At 49.4% G+C, this 14118-nt stretch overlaps 1 protein-coding gene across 2 annotated transcripts in view; it reads left to right on the top strand.

Moving 5' to 3' along the window:
• The window catches only part of Kiaa1522 (KIAA1522 ortholog), a 34345-nt gene that overhangs the window by 1780 nt on the left and 18447 nt on the right, over positions 1–14118 (top strand). Inside the window, exon 1 of one of the 2 annotated variants that reach the window (XM_012950325.2) lies at positions 9397–9517. The exons of the other annotated variant lie outside the window; for it this stretch is intronic. Within the exon in view, the coding sequence (XP_012805779.2) occupies positions 9427–9517 (91 nt within the window). The 5' untranslated portion in view covers positions 9397–9426. Of the gene's footprint in view, positions 1–9396; positions 9518–14118 lie in introns of those variants that run through there. 2 annotated transcript variants of the gene reach the window in all.

Below are 14118 nucleotides of genomic sequence, written 5' to 3'. Positions count from 1 at the left end.
TGTGCTTGGTATCAGGTGGCACTGGGCTTTTTCTGGGCAGCAGGTCAGCCTCACAGAGTCCACGTGCATGGGCGACACTCTCTGCCCCTAGCTGTTGTTTTCCCCGGTCTAGAGTTGGCCTCAGGTACGACTGAGGGAAGTCCTGTCTCTTTTTGCTCCAGCCTTCTATTGTTCTCGTTGTTTCCTTGTCACCTGCCTGGCCCAACTTCTTTTCTGTTTATTAAGAGAAATAAATCCGATCTCTGTAATCTCCACTGGCACCGCTGGCCAGGAAGGGAAGCCTGAAGGCTTAACTCTTGAAGGGAAAATACTCAGAATGGAGACTGGGGAAGGAGGAATATTTCTGGGCAGTTGGGAAGGCCTCTGTGGGTGGGTGTTACAGTCTGAACCAGAAATCCAAGCTCTTCTCAGGGGCTCCCCTACTCTAAGGTGGGGAACAGCTTGCAATGGAATTTTGTACTCCATTCTCCAGGATTCCCCAATTGCTGGGTACTAACTTATCAGAAAAGAGGAAATCTGGTGTTGACTGAGTACTCTGAATATGTCTCCCAGCAGCTCTGTGTCTATTTCACTAGATCCCATTTACAGATCCCCAAATGGTGGTACACACCCGTAATTCCAGCATTGGGAAGGCTGAGACAGGACTATGACAAAGTTGAGGTCAAGCTTATCTCCGAAAAGATACCCATTTACAGATGAAAAAACCGAGGCTCAATGACAGCAATTTAAACAGATTTAAAATCAAATTGCAATCTGTTTTCATGACTCTCACAAGGACACAGAGCAGGGGTGAGGCTTAAAGATCTTTATATCCAACTCTACTGATGGGAAGGAGCCCAGAGAACAATGCTATAGAGTGGGCAGAGTACCAGTCTGGCAAATGGCTACTAGCAAGTCCCAAGACACTGGAGAGGCAACTTTTCTGTGTGCTCACAGATTCCATTACTGCCTTATGGGAGAGAAGACCTTTTCATAGGGGTAATTCCCTGGACTTTGCCTTTATGGATCTGTGACCTTCCTACCCAAGATTCTTATAAGAGATAATGTGAAAGTGAATATGAAATAGAAGTTGCCATGACATGCAGAGGGTTGCTGTTTTGCGTTTGTAAGTTTAGTCAGGACAAGTCTGGAAGGAGCAGGTTCTGAGGCTGACAAGAAAAATCCTGCTGTTCCTCTCAAGCTGCACGACACTGGCAGGTTATTCATCCCTCCAAACCTGCCTCTCCTTATCTGTAAAACAGGGGTGTTTCAAGGATCCAATAAGATAACAGACACGCAAGTGCTTTGTGAACCGTGGAGCACGGTCCAATGGTAGCACGTTTCTGCTGGCTGACGCTGAGGACCTGGGCATTGGCTAGGTTTGGTCTTACCCATGTTTTGGCTTCACTTCAGATACCTATGTTGATTATTACTCGTTCACAGAAACGAGTGCGCACGGGATGGAGATTCACAGAAAGTGGACTCTGACTTTTGTCTGAGCAGGAGGACTTGGGACATAAGATGTTGGAAAAGCAAACAGGAATCTATATTTTCCAGAAATATCACCTGGACTCTAGACAAGTGTGTGGGAAGGAAGCGTTTTTAGGACTCATGCCAGGACAGGCCCAGTAGGTAACCAGGGGAGGCTTTCTGGAGGATGCAAGTAGTTTGTGGAAGAAGGGCTAATTTGAAGAGGAAGAGAAGTAACAGGAAGGCTGCCCCCCATATAAGACCCAAGCCAGGAATTATCCTGTGTTCTGAGGTGAGCAGTTTCCACCACTACAAGTGAGAAAAAGACCCTCTCAGGATGAAAGCTAGTTGTCCAAGATCACTTGGCTTCATTCATTTGGGGGAATAAAAGTTTTTTATTTTTATTTTTATTATTTTTTTTTATTTTTTACTAGAGTTAGGTGTCACTCAAGGTGAAGGAAATACCTGAGGTCCCTGCCCCTGTGGAAGTGATGGTGATGTTACAGCATTGTGATGACAAAGCCTTCCAGGGCCACTCTCTACTAAGTACCCTGGGGGGTTGGATGAGTTTTTTCTTTTAAATAGTTTTATTTTTATTTATTTATTTGAAAGCAACAGACAGAGAGAGAATGGGTGCGCCAGGGCTTACAGCCACTGCAAACGAACTCCAGATGCATGTGCCCCCTTGTGCATCTGGCTAACATGGGTCCTGGGGAATTGAGCCTCGAACTGGGGTCCTTAGGCTTCACAGGCAAGCGCTTAGCCGCTAAACCATCTCTCCAGCCTGGATGAGTTTCTTGATTGTGGGAGAATAAACAGGATTACTCTCTCAGGCATCAGGCGGTGGCTGAGGGATGGGAGTCAGAATGACTCTGGTATTGGGTGTTCAAGAACCCCTGACCCCTGTCTGCCCAGCAGATGCAACCCTCACTTCCCCTGTGAAGAGACCCTTTTTTGTTTGTTGTTGTTGTTGTTGTTTGTTTTTTGAGGTAGGGTCTCCTTCTAGTCCAGGCTGACCTGCAATCCACTATGTAGTCTCAGGCTGGCCTCACTCACAATGATCCTTCTACCTACTTCTGCCTCCTGAGTACTGGGATTAAAGGCATGCGCCGCCATGCCTGGCTGAGACTGGGTTTTGAGCTCTGCTATGTTGTATGGCTTTGGGTGAGCCAGCCCCATTCAGCAAGATGGAGTTCAGTGGCTTCTGAGACTCCTTTTAGTTATTGGAATCTTTGGGTTTGAGAATGGGCTGAGTGTAGGGTAGGAATTGTGTCTGGAAAATGATAGCCTGCTTCTGGCCAGCCAGACTAGATGCAGAGACCCAGTGGCCAGGAAGGTGGATACCAGTGTAAATAATGCTACCTCTCCCTGCTGAGGAAGGGTCTATAAAGGTCTAAAGCAGTAACCACCCCAAATCTCTGGGCATGTTGCTTGAGGCCAGATGGTATGTGTTGCAGTCAGGTTTGCATTGCTGGCAGAAAACACCCAACCAAGAACAGCTTGTGGGAAATAAGGGTTTATTTTGGCTTACAGACTCAAGGGGAAGCTCCATGATGGCAGGGAAAATAATGGCATGAGCAGAGTGGACATCACCTCCTGGTTAACATCCGATGGACAATAGCAACAGTGCCAAACACTGGCAAGAGGAAGCTGGCTATAAAACCCATAAGCCCGCCCCCCAAAATATACCACCTCCAGAAGGTGTTAATTCCCAAACTGCCATCAGCTGGGGACCTAGCATTCAGAACACCACCTAAGTTTATAGAGACACCTGAATCAAACCACCACACTATGTTTGCCTTTTATTAAACATTTCATGTATTTTCTTTTTCTTGTTTTTTTTTGAGGTAGGGTCTCGCTCTAGCCCAGGCTGACTTGGAATTCATTATGTAGTCTCAGGGTGGCCTTGAACTCATGATGATTCTCCTACCTCTGCTTCCCTAGTACTAGGATTAAAGGTATGTGTTACCATGCCTGGCTTCTTTTCTTTCTTGGGATAGGGTCTCGCTGTAGTTTAGGCTGACCTGGAATTCACTATGTAGTCTCAGAGTGGACTCGAACTCATGCTGATTCTCCTACATCTGCCTCCCCAGTGCTGGGAATAAAGGCTTATGTCACCTGGCCCATTTTATGTATTTTTCACATGCTGAGTCACTCGTGTGCTTGCCTTTACTTTTTACCGATTGAGCTTATATTTGTCCCCTAAGGGTCCCTGTGTGTCCTCATCTCTGATACTCCCAGGGTAAATTATTGTCCCTTGACTCTAAAGCAGCCTGTTTAAGAGATTTAGGGTTGCAGCCAGGCATGGTGGTACACGCCTTTAATCCCAGCACTTGGAGGCAGAGGTAGGAGGATCACCTTGAGTTCAAGGCCACCATGAGACTCCACAGTGAATTCCAGGTCAGCCTGGACTACAGTGAAACCCTACTTCAAAAAAAAAAAAAAAAGAGAGAGAGAGATTTAGGGTTGGAAAATTTCCTTTGTGGCCACCTTCTTCTTGGATAGGGACATCAACTGGTCTCACTGGTAGGATGAGTATTGTCTGCCCTGGGTCTCGACATTAGAGGGAGACTTACTCATTAATTTCTTAAGTACCAAATACCAAGGTCCTCAGTTCTCACAAACCACAGAATTTAAGTGTGTTGGTTAGGAAGGATCAGTGGTGGGTAGGGAGGAACAGTAATTAAGGGTCAAAATCATGATCATGAAGCTGGGCATGGTGACACATACCTTTAATCCTAGGGATAGATAGAAGGTGGGTTGTGAGTTCAAGGCCAGCCTGGGGTGCAGAATGAGTTGTAGGTCAGCCTGAGCTACAGCGAGACCCTACCTTAACAAAACAAATACTCTGACTTGGGAGGCTGGAGGCTTAGTAGCTCACAGTCATCCTGGGCTACATAGCAAACTTGAGGCCAGCCTGGGCTATTTGAGACCCTGTCACAAAAGGCCAAACTAGGGCTGGAGAGATGTCTTAGTGGTTAAGGCACTTGCCTGTGAACCCTAAGGACCCAGGTTCTATTCTCCAGGACCTACATAAGCCAGATGCACAAGGTGTCACATACATCTGGAGTTTGCAGTGACTGGAGGCCTTGACACACCCATTCTTTTTCTCTCTCAAATAAGTAAAAATAAAACATTTTAAATTAAAAAAAAAAAGAGGTGGTTCAGTGATCTCTGGGGGAGAAAAGAGTTGGTTTCCCTGAGGAGGATGAGGGAGGCAAAGCTGGGTGGAGGGGCTTGCAGCATTCTGATCAGACTTATTGGCTGAGGCTGGGACCAGCTGTCTCTCTGGGCTTCTGTGGACCAGGGATCAGCAGGGTCTGGGCTGAGTAGCCTCTTCCCTTGGCCCTGCCAAGCACAGGCTCTGACACGAAGTAAGTAACTTTGGGTTATAAGTGGGAAATCCAATATAGGCCTCCAGAACATGGGCATCTCTGAATCCTTGCTGGTCAAAGTTGCTGGCATGGGATGTCATAGTGAGCCGTCATGGCTTATAGACAGACAGGCCTACAGGAGGGAATGACTTGCTCAAGGTCAAATGTCCTCAGGGAAGCCACCCTGAGCTGACTGGGCCTTGGAAGAGGAACAGGAATTCACCCTGTGTCTGCTGGGCTGTTTCATTTTCCCCACTTCTTTGTTCAGACTTCAAATAGAAAAGCTTTTCTCAGAAAGCACCTTTGGTAGGGGTAGGGAGAATGGAAGGAAGCCAGGAGAGGCCAGGGGAACCTGCTTTTTTCTCCCCTTTTCTCCATGCCACACCTTCAGGCCTTGTTCCAGCTTTCTGCCTCACACGTCCCAGCCTTACCCCAGGCCTGGTTTGGGGATTGGGTCTTCCTCACTTCTCCCCACAAGTCCCCAAAGCAGGCTTGCCTGCAGGGTAACTGAGATTCCTAGACCCTGTGGCCATGAAAATCCCCTCTGCGGTTGTCAGCTGGGAGCAGAGCTAGCCCTCCCTTGGAAATCCCCTCTCCCCAAACCCTGAAAGCCCTCTCAGCTGCTCCTCACTTATCACATGCTGATGTCCAGGAATGAGAGGAGGCATTGTACGGTATTTGGCCAGCAGGGTGCATGGTGGGGTGGGGAGAGTGGGTCCCCAGCCCTCAAGGCCACCTCCAGCTGCTTGGCTGACTGGGAAGAAAGTAAAGGCAGCTTCCTTGGGCAGGAGGAGTGCATATCTGTCCGCCTTCCCCTGCATCACTGCCTGCCCACTCTGCCCTTGTGCTCCACTCTCCTTGCGGCTGCTTCTGCAGAGACGTTCTGCCAGCTCCACTTACAGCTCAGCCTGTACCGGGTTTGAACTCAGATTTTGTGGCAAAGTGCACCCCACCCCACCAGACTCCTGGGGGTTGATGGGAGATGACCAAGTTGAGCCTCCTGTCTGCTGAGGATGTTCACTCCTGCAAGTCTTTAGCCAGATGAAGCCTTCAACATTCTCCAAGGGGGTCACAAGGCACCCAAGCCTAATCATGTGGTGCCTGGCGTCTTGGCCCACATGCCTGCCATACCAAGTCCTCCCTCTCCCAGCCTACCCCATCACCCCTGTGCTCGTCAGCTAGGGGGCAGAGCTTCTCCAGGATCCTGGTATCAGGCGCTGCCTTTGTAGCAAAAGCACTTGGGTGCCATCGCCACTACCATCACCACCAGGCACAAGGGGCACTATCACTCCTTCACCAAGTCTCTCACTGTCACTCACTGTCTCCACCTTCACCAGTTTCTAGGCAACATGGAGGACATACCTGTGTACTGGAGCTGTCAAGGAATGACACAGTCCCTACCTTTGAGGAAACTGTTTTCTGGTTGGAAAGAGATACCCAAAGAATTCGATGTTTTGAGGCAGGTGCTGGGATAGTGCCACACAAGGTGCTGAGGAGAGCCCTTCGGTGGGAGCAGTGCTGTGTCAGAGGGCTGCACCAGTGGCTGTGGGATCACAGAGCCCCTGACTGGGGAGGGAGCGCATGCAGGAGCAGAATGTCAAGCGGGGCCTTAGGGATGAAAAGGCATCTTTCAGGCAGTCGTAGAAGAGACAGGTGCGGAGGATTGGAGGAAATGCTCTAGGGAATGACAAGCAATTTTGTGTAGCTAGAACTGAGAATAAGGATGGTGTGGCTGAAGACAAGGCTGAGCCAGAAGGCAGAGGTAGCATCCGGGAGGCCTCTGGTGGCCAAGGCATAGTCCATCCCAAATGCCCTTTAAGGTTCTTTGCTTACCCATCCTCACTCAGTACATACCAAGGAACTTGGACTTACCCTCAAGTGTTTGCTGTCACACACCACCTGCCTTCTTTATGTGTCTGTCCCCCCACTATTGTTTTTTCTTTTTTGGAGGTAGGGTCTTACTCCAGCCCAGGGTGACTTGGAATTCACTATGTAGTCTCAGGGTGGCCTCAAACTCATGGTGATCCTCCTGCCTCTGCCTCCCGAGTGCTGGGATTAAAGGCGTGTGTCACCATGCCTGGCTCTCTTGTTGTTTTTTTTTTAATATTTTTATTTATTTGCAAGCTGATAGAGTGAGAAAGAGAGAGAGAGAAAGAGAAAATAGGTGTGCCAGGACCTCTAGACACTACAAACGAACTCCAGATACATGTGCCATGTTGTGCATCAGGTTTACATGGGTACTGGGAAATTAAATCCCGGCTCATTCAGCTTTGCAACCAAGTACCTTAACTGCTAAACACTCTCTTCAGCCCTCCTCATGGTTTTTTTTTTTTTTTTCCCCTCAAGATAGGGTTTCACTGTAGTCCAGGCTGACCTGGAATTCACTCTGTAGTCTCAGGATGGCCTTGAACTCATGGTGATCCTCCTACCTCTGCCTCTCAAGTGCTGGGATAAAAGGCATGTACCACTATGCCTGGCTTTTCTCTTCATGTTTAATTGAAGGGAATTGAGCCAAAAGATCTGTATAGTCTCTCCCAGCTTTGTTATAGGACTCTGTGTGTGGTATGAAGAAACTGGTTCACACAGCTTGGTACTCAGTATGTGATGTTTTGTATGGATTAGTAAAATGCTAGCTCTTCAGGGACTGCACTGTTGTTAACCTCAAATTCTTAGCAAAAGATGGGCTTCAAAAAGGTTGGGATAAGCTAGCTTAATTTTTTTTTTTTTTTTTTTTAATCTAGGTAGGGTCTTTTTCTACCCCAGGCTGACCTGGAATTCACTATGTAGTCTTCAGCTGGTCTCAAACTCACAGTCTCCCCCCAGTGCTGGGATTAAAGGCATGCACCATCATACCCAGTGGGATCAGCTAGCTTTGACTTTCCCAGTTTGTAGGGAGGGAGTAGGGTGTTCCTAGAGCCACTGCATTTACAAAGCAGCATGATTAAAGAGGCTTGTTCAAGTGGCAGGAGGAGCCATACCACACAGGGACTAGAAGCTAGGGCTTGGCCCCCCACCTCAGTGCTTTCTTTGATGGACCACACTGCCCCTGGTTGGAGAGACTGAATAGAGTGATGTAATAGAGTGAAGCAGAGCCACTGCCAGGCTATAGGTCCCTGGCACAAGGGTACCTGTGAGGACCTACATCCTAGAAGACTTTTGGAAGAGGTAAGGCTCAACGTGGGCTTTGAAAAATAAAGACTTGTGTAAGGAGAGATGCATGCAGTGCACAGAGCTCCACAATGTATGCAGACATGTGGTTTTACATGTGTGTACCTACAAGCTGTGTTTCACACAGACCAACTACAAATATAGACATACATTCAACAATTGCAGTCATGTTCAAACACAAAGCAGCAATAGTCTTATAAACAAACATTTACACATACATGCACATGGGCAGACTGTTAATCAAACACACAAAATCTGTGACTTTTTAAAATTTTAGTTTTAATTTTTATTTATTTGAAAGCGACGGACACAGAGAGGGGGGGGGGGGAGAGGGGCAGATAGACACAAATGAACTCCAGACGTGTGCGCCCCCTTGTGTATCTGGCTAACTTAGGTCCTGGAGAATCAAGCATCGAACCAGGGTCCTTAGGCTTCACAGGCAAGCGCTTAACTGCTAAGCTATCTCTCCAGCCCAATCTGTGACATTTTCAATCACTCTTGAGTGTCGTAATTGCAAAAGCAAATCCACAAAAGTAGACATGAAAACAGACTCAAGTTACATTGAGCACAGCCACATAGATGATTAGACTTGCCTGAGATGAAACTACATGTTCAGGGTCACAGGTGCATACCCAGCTCCAAAACTACATAGCCACATTTATACACACATTCATACACAGATATCCAATGACTGCCTTCCTTCAAGGTCATGCAGAAATGCATGGAGCCATGGGTATTGGTCAGTCTAGATGTGACTGCTAGGGTTAATGCTTTTTGACTATGAGCCAATCAGTTAGCTTAAAGGAATTCTAATTTCCCCACTGGTAGATTGGTATGCAAAATTATCTACCATGCGGAGATAATTTGCACATGAAATAACGCATCAAATGCCTGGTTGGTGCATATTAAGCACTAAGTAAAAGGATGCTATTCTTCTGAACACAAGTACATAGAGTTAGTTCCACACATGTTTACACACAGGCAGTCGAAAGGAGATTCACAAACATGTGACACTCACAGGGTGGTGGCTGGTGGGCCCAGCAGTAGCAGGGGTCTGGGCCCCCCTCCCCCTCGTGTGGAGATCAGCTCCTAGTTCTCCCAGCTCCACGGCTGTCCTCTGAGAGGCAGGAGGAGCCGATGACCCGCCTACCCCACCTGGCCAGGCCGAGCCTTTCCGGGAGCGCTCAGGGCGGGGCGGCTCAGCAGGTCTCCCGGGTCCCAGGAGGGGTGGAACGGGCAGGACGCGCGCCAGGCCCCGCCCCTCCTCAGGCCCGCCCCCCGGCGTGGCCATTGGCCGCAGCGCCTGGGGGCGTGGCCTATCTGGGGCTGGGGGCGCCGGTGGTGGCCGCCCGCGCTCCTCGCTGCCTCCCTCCCGGGGCTGCGGGCCCGGCGGCCGGGCTGGCTGCTCCGCGCCGCGCGGGCTCCTGCGCTCGCCATGGGTAACTCGCACCACAAGAGGAAGGCCCCGAGCGCCCCCCGGGTCCGCAGCTTCTGGCGGTTCGGCCGTTCGGCGAAGCGGTCCGCAGGTAGGGGTGGGGGCGGGGCGGAGGGGCTCTGCCGCAGCCGCCACCGCCGCCGCCGCCGCGGCGCTGACCCCTCCCCGGGCCTGGTGGGCGTGAGTGTGGGGGCCCGGGAATGCGCGCAGACCCCACCCCTCGCATGTGCACGCAGACACAGCACCCGCGGGTGGGCACGCGTACATATCACATTTCACGCGCGCGCGCACACACACACACACACACACCACCCACTCAGATGTCTGGTCGTGCAGACAAAAACCACTTACACAGTCACACCCACACACCCTTACCAGGACACAGATCTTGACACACAGGTACATGTACCTGTGCATATAGGTTACGTGGCCACACGCATTGCACCCACGCGGGCACATACATGAGTCACGTAGGTACAGTTGTCCAGCGTCTTGGGCGCACAGCTGTATAGATGCAGGTTCACAACTGCACAGCCAGCCAGACTCGGGCTCACTGGCACTCGTGTACACAGGTACACATACCGCACACACACTTGTGCCCCAAACCTTCGCCCCCAACAGGCTGAAAGTTTGCTAGAGGGAGGGGAGACAAGGTGGAGAGGAGAAGCAGGAAACCAGGGGCTGAAGGTTCGGGACCGCCTCCATCTGGCGCGTTCGGGAGCCGGACTGGTTCTTTTGGCTCCCTCTGCACCCCTACCACGCGCTCTCCCTGTCCCCCGCAGTCCCTGAGGTCGCCGCTCCATCTCCCCCCACCCCCTTCAATGCAGCCAGCGAGCTGGAGCTCAGCAGCAGCCTTCCCAGCGTGCCGCCGGATCCCTCCGCGGGTCACATTCCAGCCTCTAAGGGTGGGGGGTAGGGAATGAGGAAGGCCTCCAATCCCAAGGCCTGGAGATGGCATTCCTGGTTTTCCCTAGCCAATGTGGCACTTTTGGGTGTCTCGGAGAGTCAGCCCCTAAGGGGTGCTGGAGGAAGAACATGGTTTTCTCACTTTGTGAAGCCAGAGATGGAGGAGGGAGATGTTGTAACCCAAACCCTAACTCCCCAAAAGGGAGGTCTGTAACAGAGGCAGGTCTCTTAGGGGCATATACTGGTCTGGAGTAAGGAGAGGATCCTAGAGGGGCTGGAGGTGGAGGGGCTTTTTTTGTAGTGGGAGAAGCCACCCGTGTTCCCTGGATGGCCCACATTCCTGGAGGACCAGCATTGAGACTGATGATCTCATCCCTCATCAGCAGTCCACATAGGGGCGATGGCAAGATCCTAACTAGAAAATAGGGGTCTGCATTCTCATTGTGGCTCTGGCATAGGTTCTGGTGACCTTGTTCACGTTTCTTTTTGTTTTTCTGAACCTCCTTGGCTCTTACAGGAAGCCTTTCTGGAACTAAGGAACATCAGCATAGGTGACCTCTTAGGACTTTTAGAGTTCTAGCTAGCCATTTCATGGATGAAGAGACTGAGGTCTAGAGAAGAGTGCGTTGTTCAAGGTCATATGCAGCAGCTGATGGTTTAAGCTATAATAATGGTGATCAAACTAACAACAGAAAAGATTTAATACCGTTCAGGTGGACTCAGGACTCCTCAGAAGGAGGAGAGTTTCCCTGCAACCTTGAAGTCCTGGCTGTGACAGCCTGCCTCTTCCTCCAGAAGCTACACTTGAGCCTTCAGGGCTGAGGCTCTTCATCTGCCTTCTGATATCTGCTCTCTGATCTGATGGTTTCCTGAGAACCAACTGTGGGCCCAGACTTGTGACTATTGTGACAGAGAGGGGAAGGGGCTGGGGGAGGGAGTTGTTTAGAGCTGGTCATGTTTGTGAGAGTGCCTGTGATTTCAGCACTTTGGAGGCTGAGGCAGGCACCAGCCTGGGCTACATAAAAAGACCTAGTCTTTTTTGTTGCTTGGTTTTATGAGACAAGGTCTCAGGTAGCTGAAGCTAGCCTCCACTTTCCAAGTGCTGGTATTACAGGTGTGAGCCGCTATGCCTGACTTTTGGCAGATCCTATCTATAAAACAAGGAGAGTGGAGGTGGGGCACTTTGTTCAGACTCCTACCCATTGGTTCCTGAGGAAGAGACCTGAGGTTCCCAGTGACTTGTGCATAGGTGGGCCCCTGCTGCAACTCAAGAGCTAACCAGACTTAAAGGTGTTGCTAAGAAGCCAGAAAACAAAGTGTCAGGGCTAAGAAATATCTCAGGCTGTATATCACAAGCTGCTGGGCTAGAGTCAGTTTCAGAAAACTAATGCAGTGGTCTTAATTCACTTTTTCCCCCCCCACAAGGTAAGGTCTCACTCTAGCCCAGGCTGACCTGGAATTCACTCTGTAGTCGCAGGGTGTCCTCAAACTCTTGGCGATCCTCTTACCTCTGTCTCCCAAGTGCTCAGGATTAAAGGCATGCGCCACCACACCCGGTTTTATTTCACTTTTAAAAAACATTTTGAGAGAGACAGACAGAGAGAGAAAGAGGCAGAAAGATAGAGAGATAGAGAAAATGGGTGCGCTAGGGCCTCCAGCCACTGCAAACAAACTCCAGATGCGTGCGCCCCCTTCTGCATCTGGCTAAAGTGGGTCCTGGAGAATCAAGCATCGAACCAGGGTCCTTAGGCTTCACAGGCAAGCGCTTAATCGCTAAGCCATCTCTCCAGCCCTTAATTCGCTTTTTGAAGTAACTACAGGAATGACATTTATTCTAAATTGTTGAACTGAATTATTGAACATGGAGGTTAGAGAGAAAAATAGTTGTGGCTTCCTCTTTGTGCCTGGGAGAAGAGGTTCCGTTGTTAAGTTTCAGTCCCTTTGGTCTTACTTGTATTGAGGATTCAAGGTCTCTTGGCCTCAGCTTCTGTTCCTGCAGATCCAGATGTGGAAATGAAGCTGGAATACTTAGGCATTTGGTTAGTCTGTGAAAAGGGGGGGGGGGGGGAGTGTGTAAGTATCCAGAGAAGGCTGGAGTGTAGAGGAGCTGCCATTGAGAGCCAGTGAAGGTGATTGAACCAGGGAGGAGCTTCCTAAACGAGTGTGTTAGGAAGATGGCTCTAGGGCTGGGGCAGGTGCTGGCAGGACAGGTTGGGGGTGGAGTGGTGAGAGTGGAAGCTCAGATTCTATTGCAGTAATTCAGGGGAGAGGTGATAAGGTGAGGGCTGGGGACAGGGTGGGTGCGGTGGGAGTGGAGAGGAGGCCTTAGAATTGACAGGACCTGGGATTAATCAAGATGGTGGTGGTGGTAAGGGCCAGAGAGGTCTGTTTGGCTGTGAGATGGTAGTAGAGACATTAATGTAGAGACAACATTAGGCTTATTACTCTCTCTACATTAATTCATTTGTCTTGCAACTATCCAACAAAAGAGCAGCTATTGTTTTCCCCATTTTTACATATATGGAAGATTCACTCAGAGAAGTGAAGACACTTGCCCTATGCCACAGAGTGAAGAGCTGGCCAAAGTATGATTTAAACCCAAACCTAGGACTAGAGAGATGGCTTAACAGTTAAGGCACTTGCCAGCAAAGCCAAAGGACCCAGGTCCAGTTCCCCAGTACTTATGTAAAGCCAGATGCACAAGATGGTGTATGCATCTGGAGTTTGTTTGCAGTGGCTAGAGCCGTGGTGTGCCCATTCTCTCTCATAAATAAGTATATATATATATATATATACACACACACACACACACATACATATATATATACATATATATATACATATATATACATATATATATGTATATATATATATATATACACACATATATATATATATATTTATTTATTTATTTTTTAAGCTCAAGTCTATTAGATCACAAAGCCTATATCCCTAACTAGTTCATGGATAGACGGGCTTTATGTTATGGTTCTGTGGCCTATAGGTCTCCTGGGGCCGAAAGCCTGGGCCCTGGGGGACTCAGATCCAGTGGAAAGCCCAGGAGTAGAAGGCTCTCTAGAGAGGGGAAAGAGGTGAGGACTAAGCACTGAGACCCCCAGAGTTTAGAGAAGTAGGTCGGAGCCATGCCTAGTGGCATAGGACCTGTAATCCCAGGTACTCTGGAGGCTGAGGAGGATGAAAAATTCAAGACCTCCTGTGTTAGAGTAAGTTTAAGGCCAGCCTGGGTAATTTAATGAGACCCTGTCTCAGAGTAAGTAAATAGACAGCTGGGGTACAGCTCTGTGGTAGAGTTCATGCTTAGTACTTGTAAGGCTCTGGGTTCAATTTCTAGTGCTGGGGAAAAACTGTAAGCAGGTAGGAAGGAAGAGTAGGTAGATTATTGATCAGATGTCCTTGGGTAGTGAAAGAGGGTCAGGGTGATTGAGGCAAAGCTTCACCTGCTGGGAAGACAGTGGGGTTGTCTGGCCTTGCTTTTTAAGAAGCCATGTAACTGTCCCCTCCCCAGGTTACCTGAGTGCCTGGCCCTGAGCAGGTTGGAGGAGGTTGAAAAATGGGAACCCTAGGAGAACCATCTATCTGTCTTGTTTCCTCTGTGCACTGTTCTGTTTTGGAGATGGAAGCACTAAGGATAGGGACTGGAGGACTCAGTCTGCTCAGGATTCCTTTGCATCTTCTGTTTCTGAAGCTGGATGAACTGGGGTCCTCCATAGGCTCCAAGACTGGGAGAAGGTCCTCTCCCTTCTCTCTCCCCGTGTCCTTTCTCCT

Source organism: Jaculus jaculus, chromosome 5, assembly GCF_020740685.1.
Source record: "Jaculus jaculus isolate mJacJac1 chromosome 5, mJacJac1.mat.Y.cur, whole genome shotgun sequence".
NCBI lineage: Eukaryota > Metazoa > Chordata > Mammalia > Rodentia > Dipodidae > Jaculus > Jaculus jaculus.
This window is presented reverse-complemented; position numbering and strand designations above follow the sequence as displayed.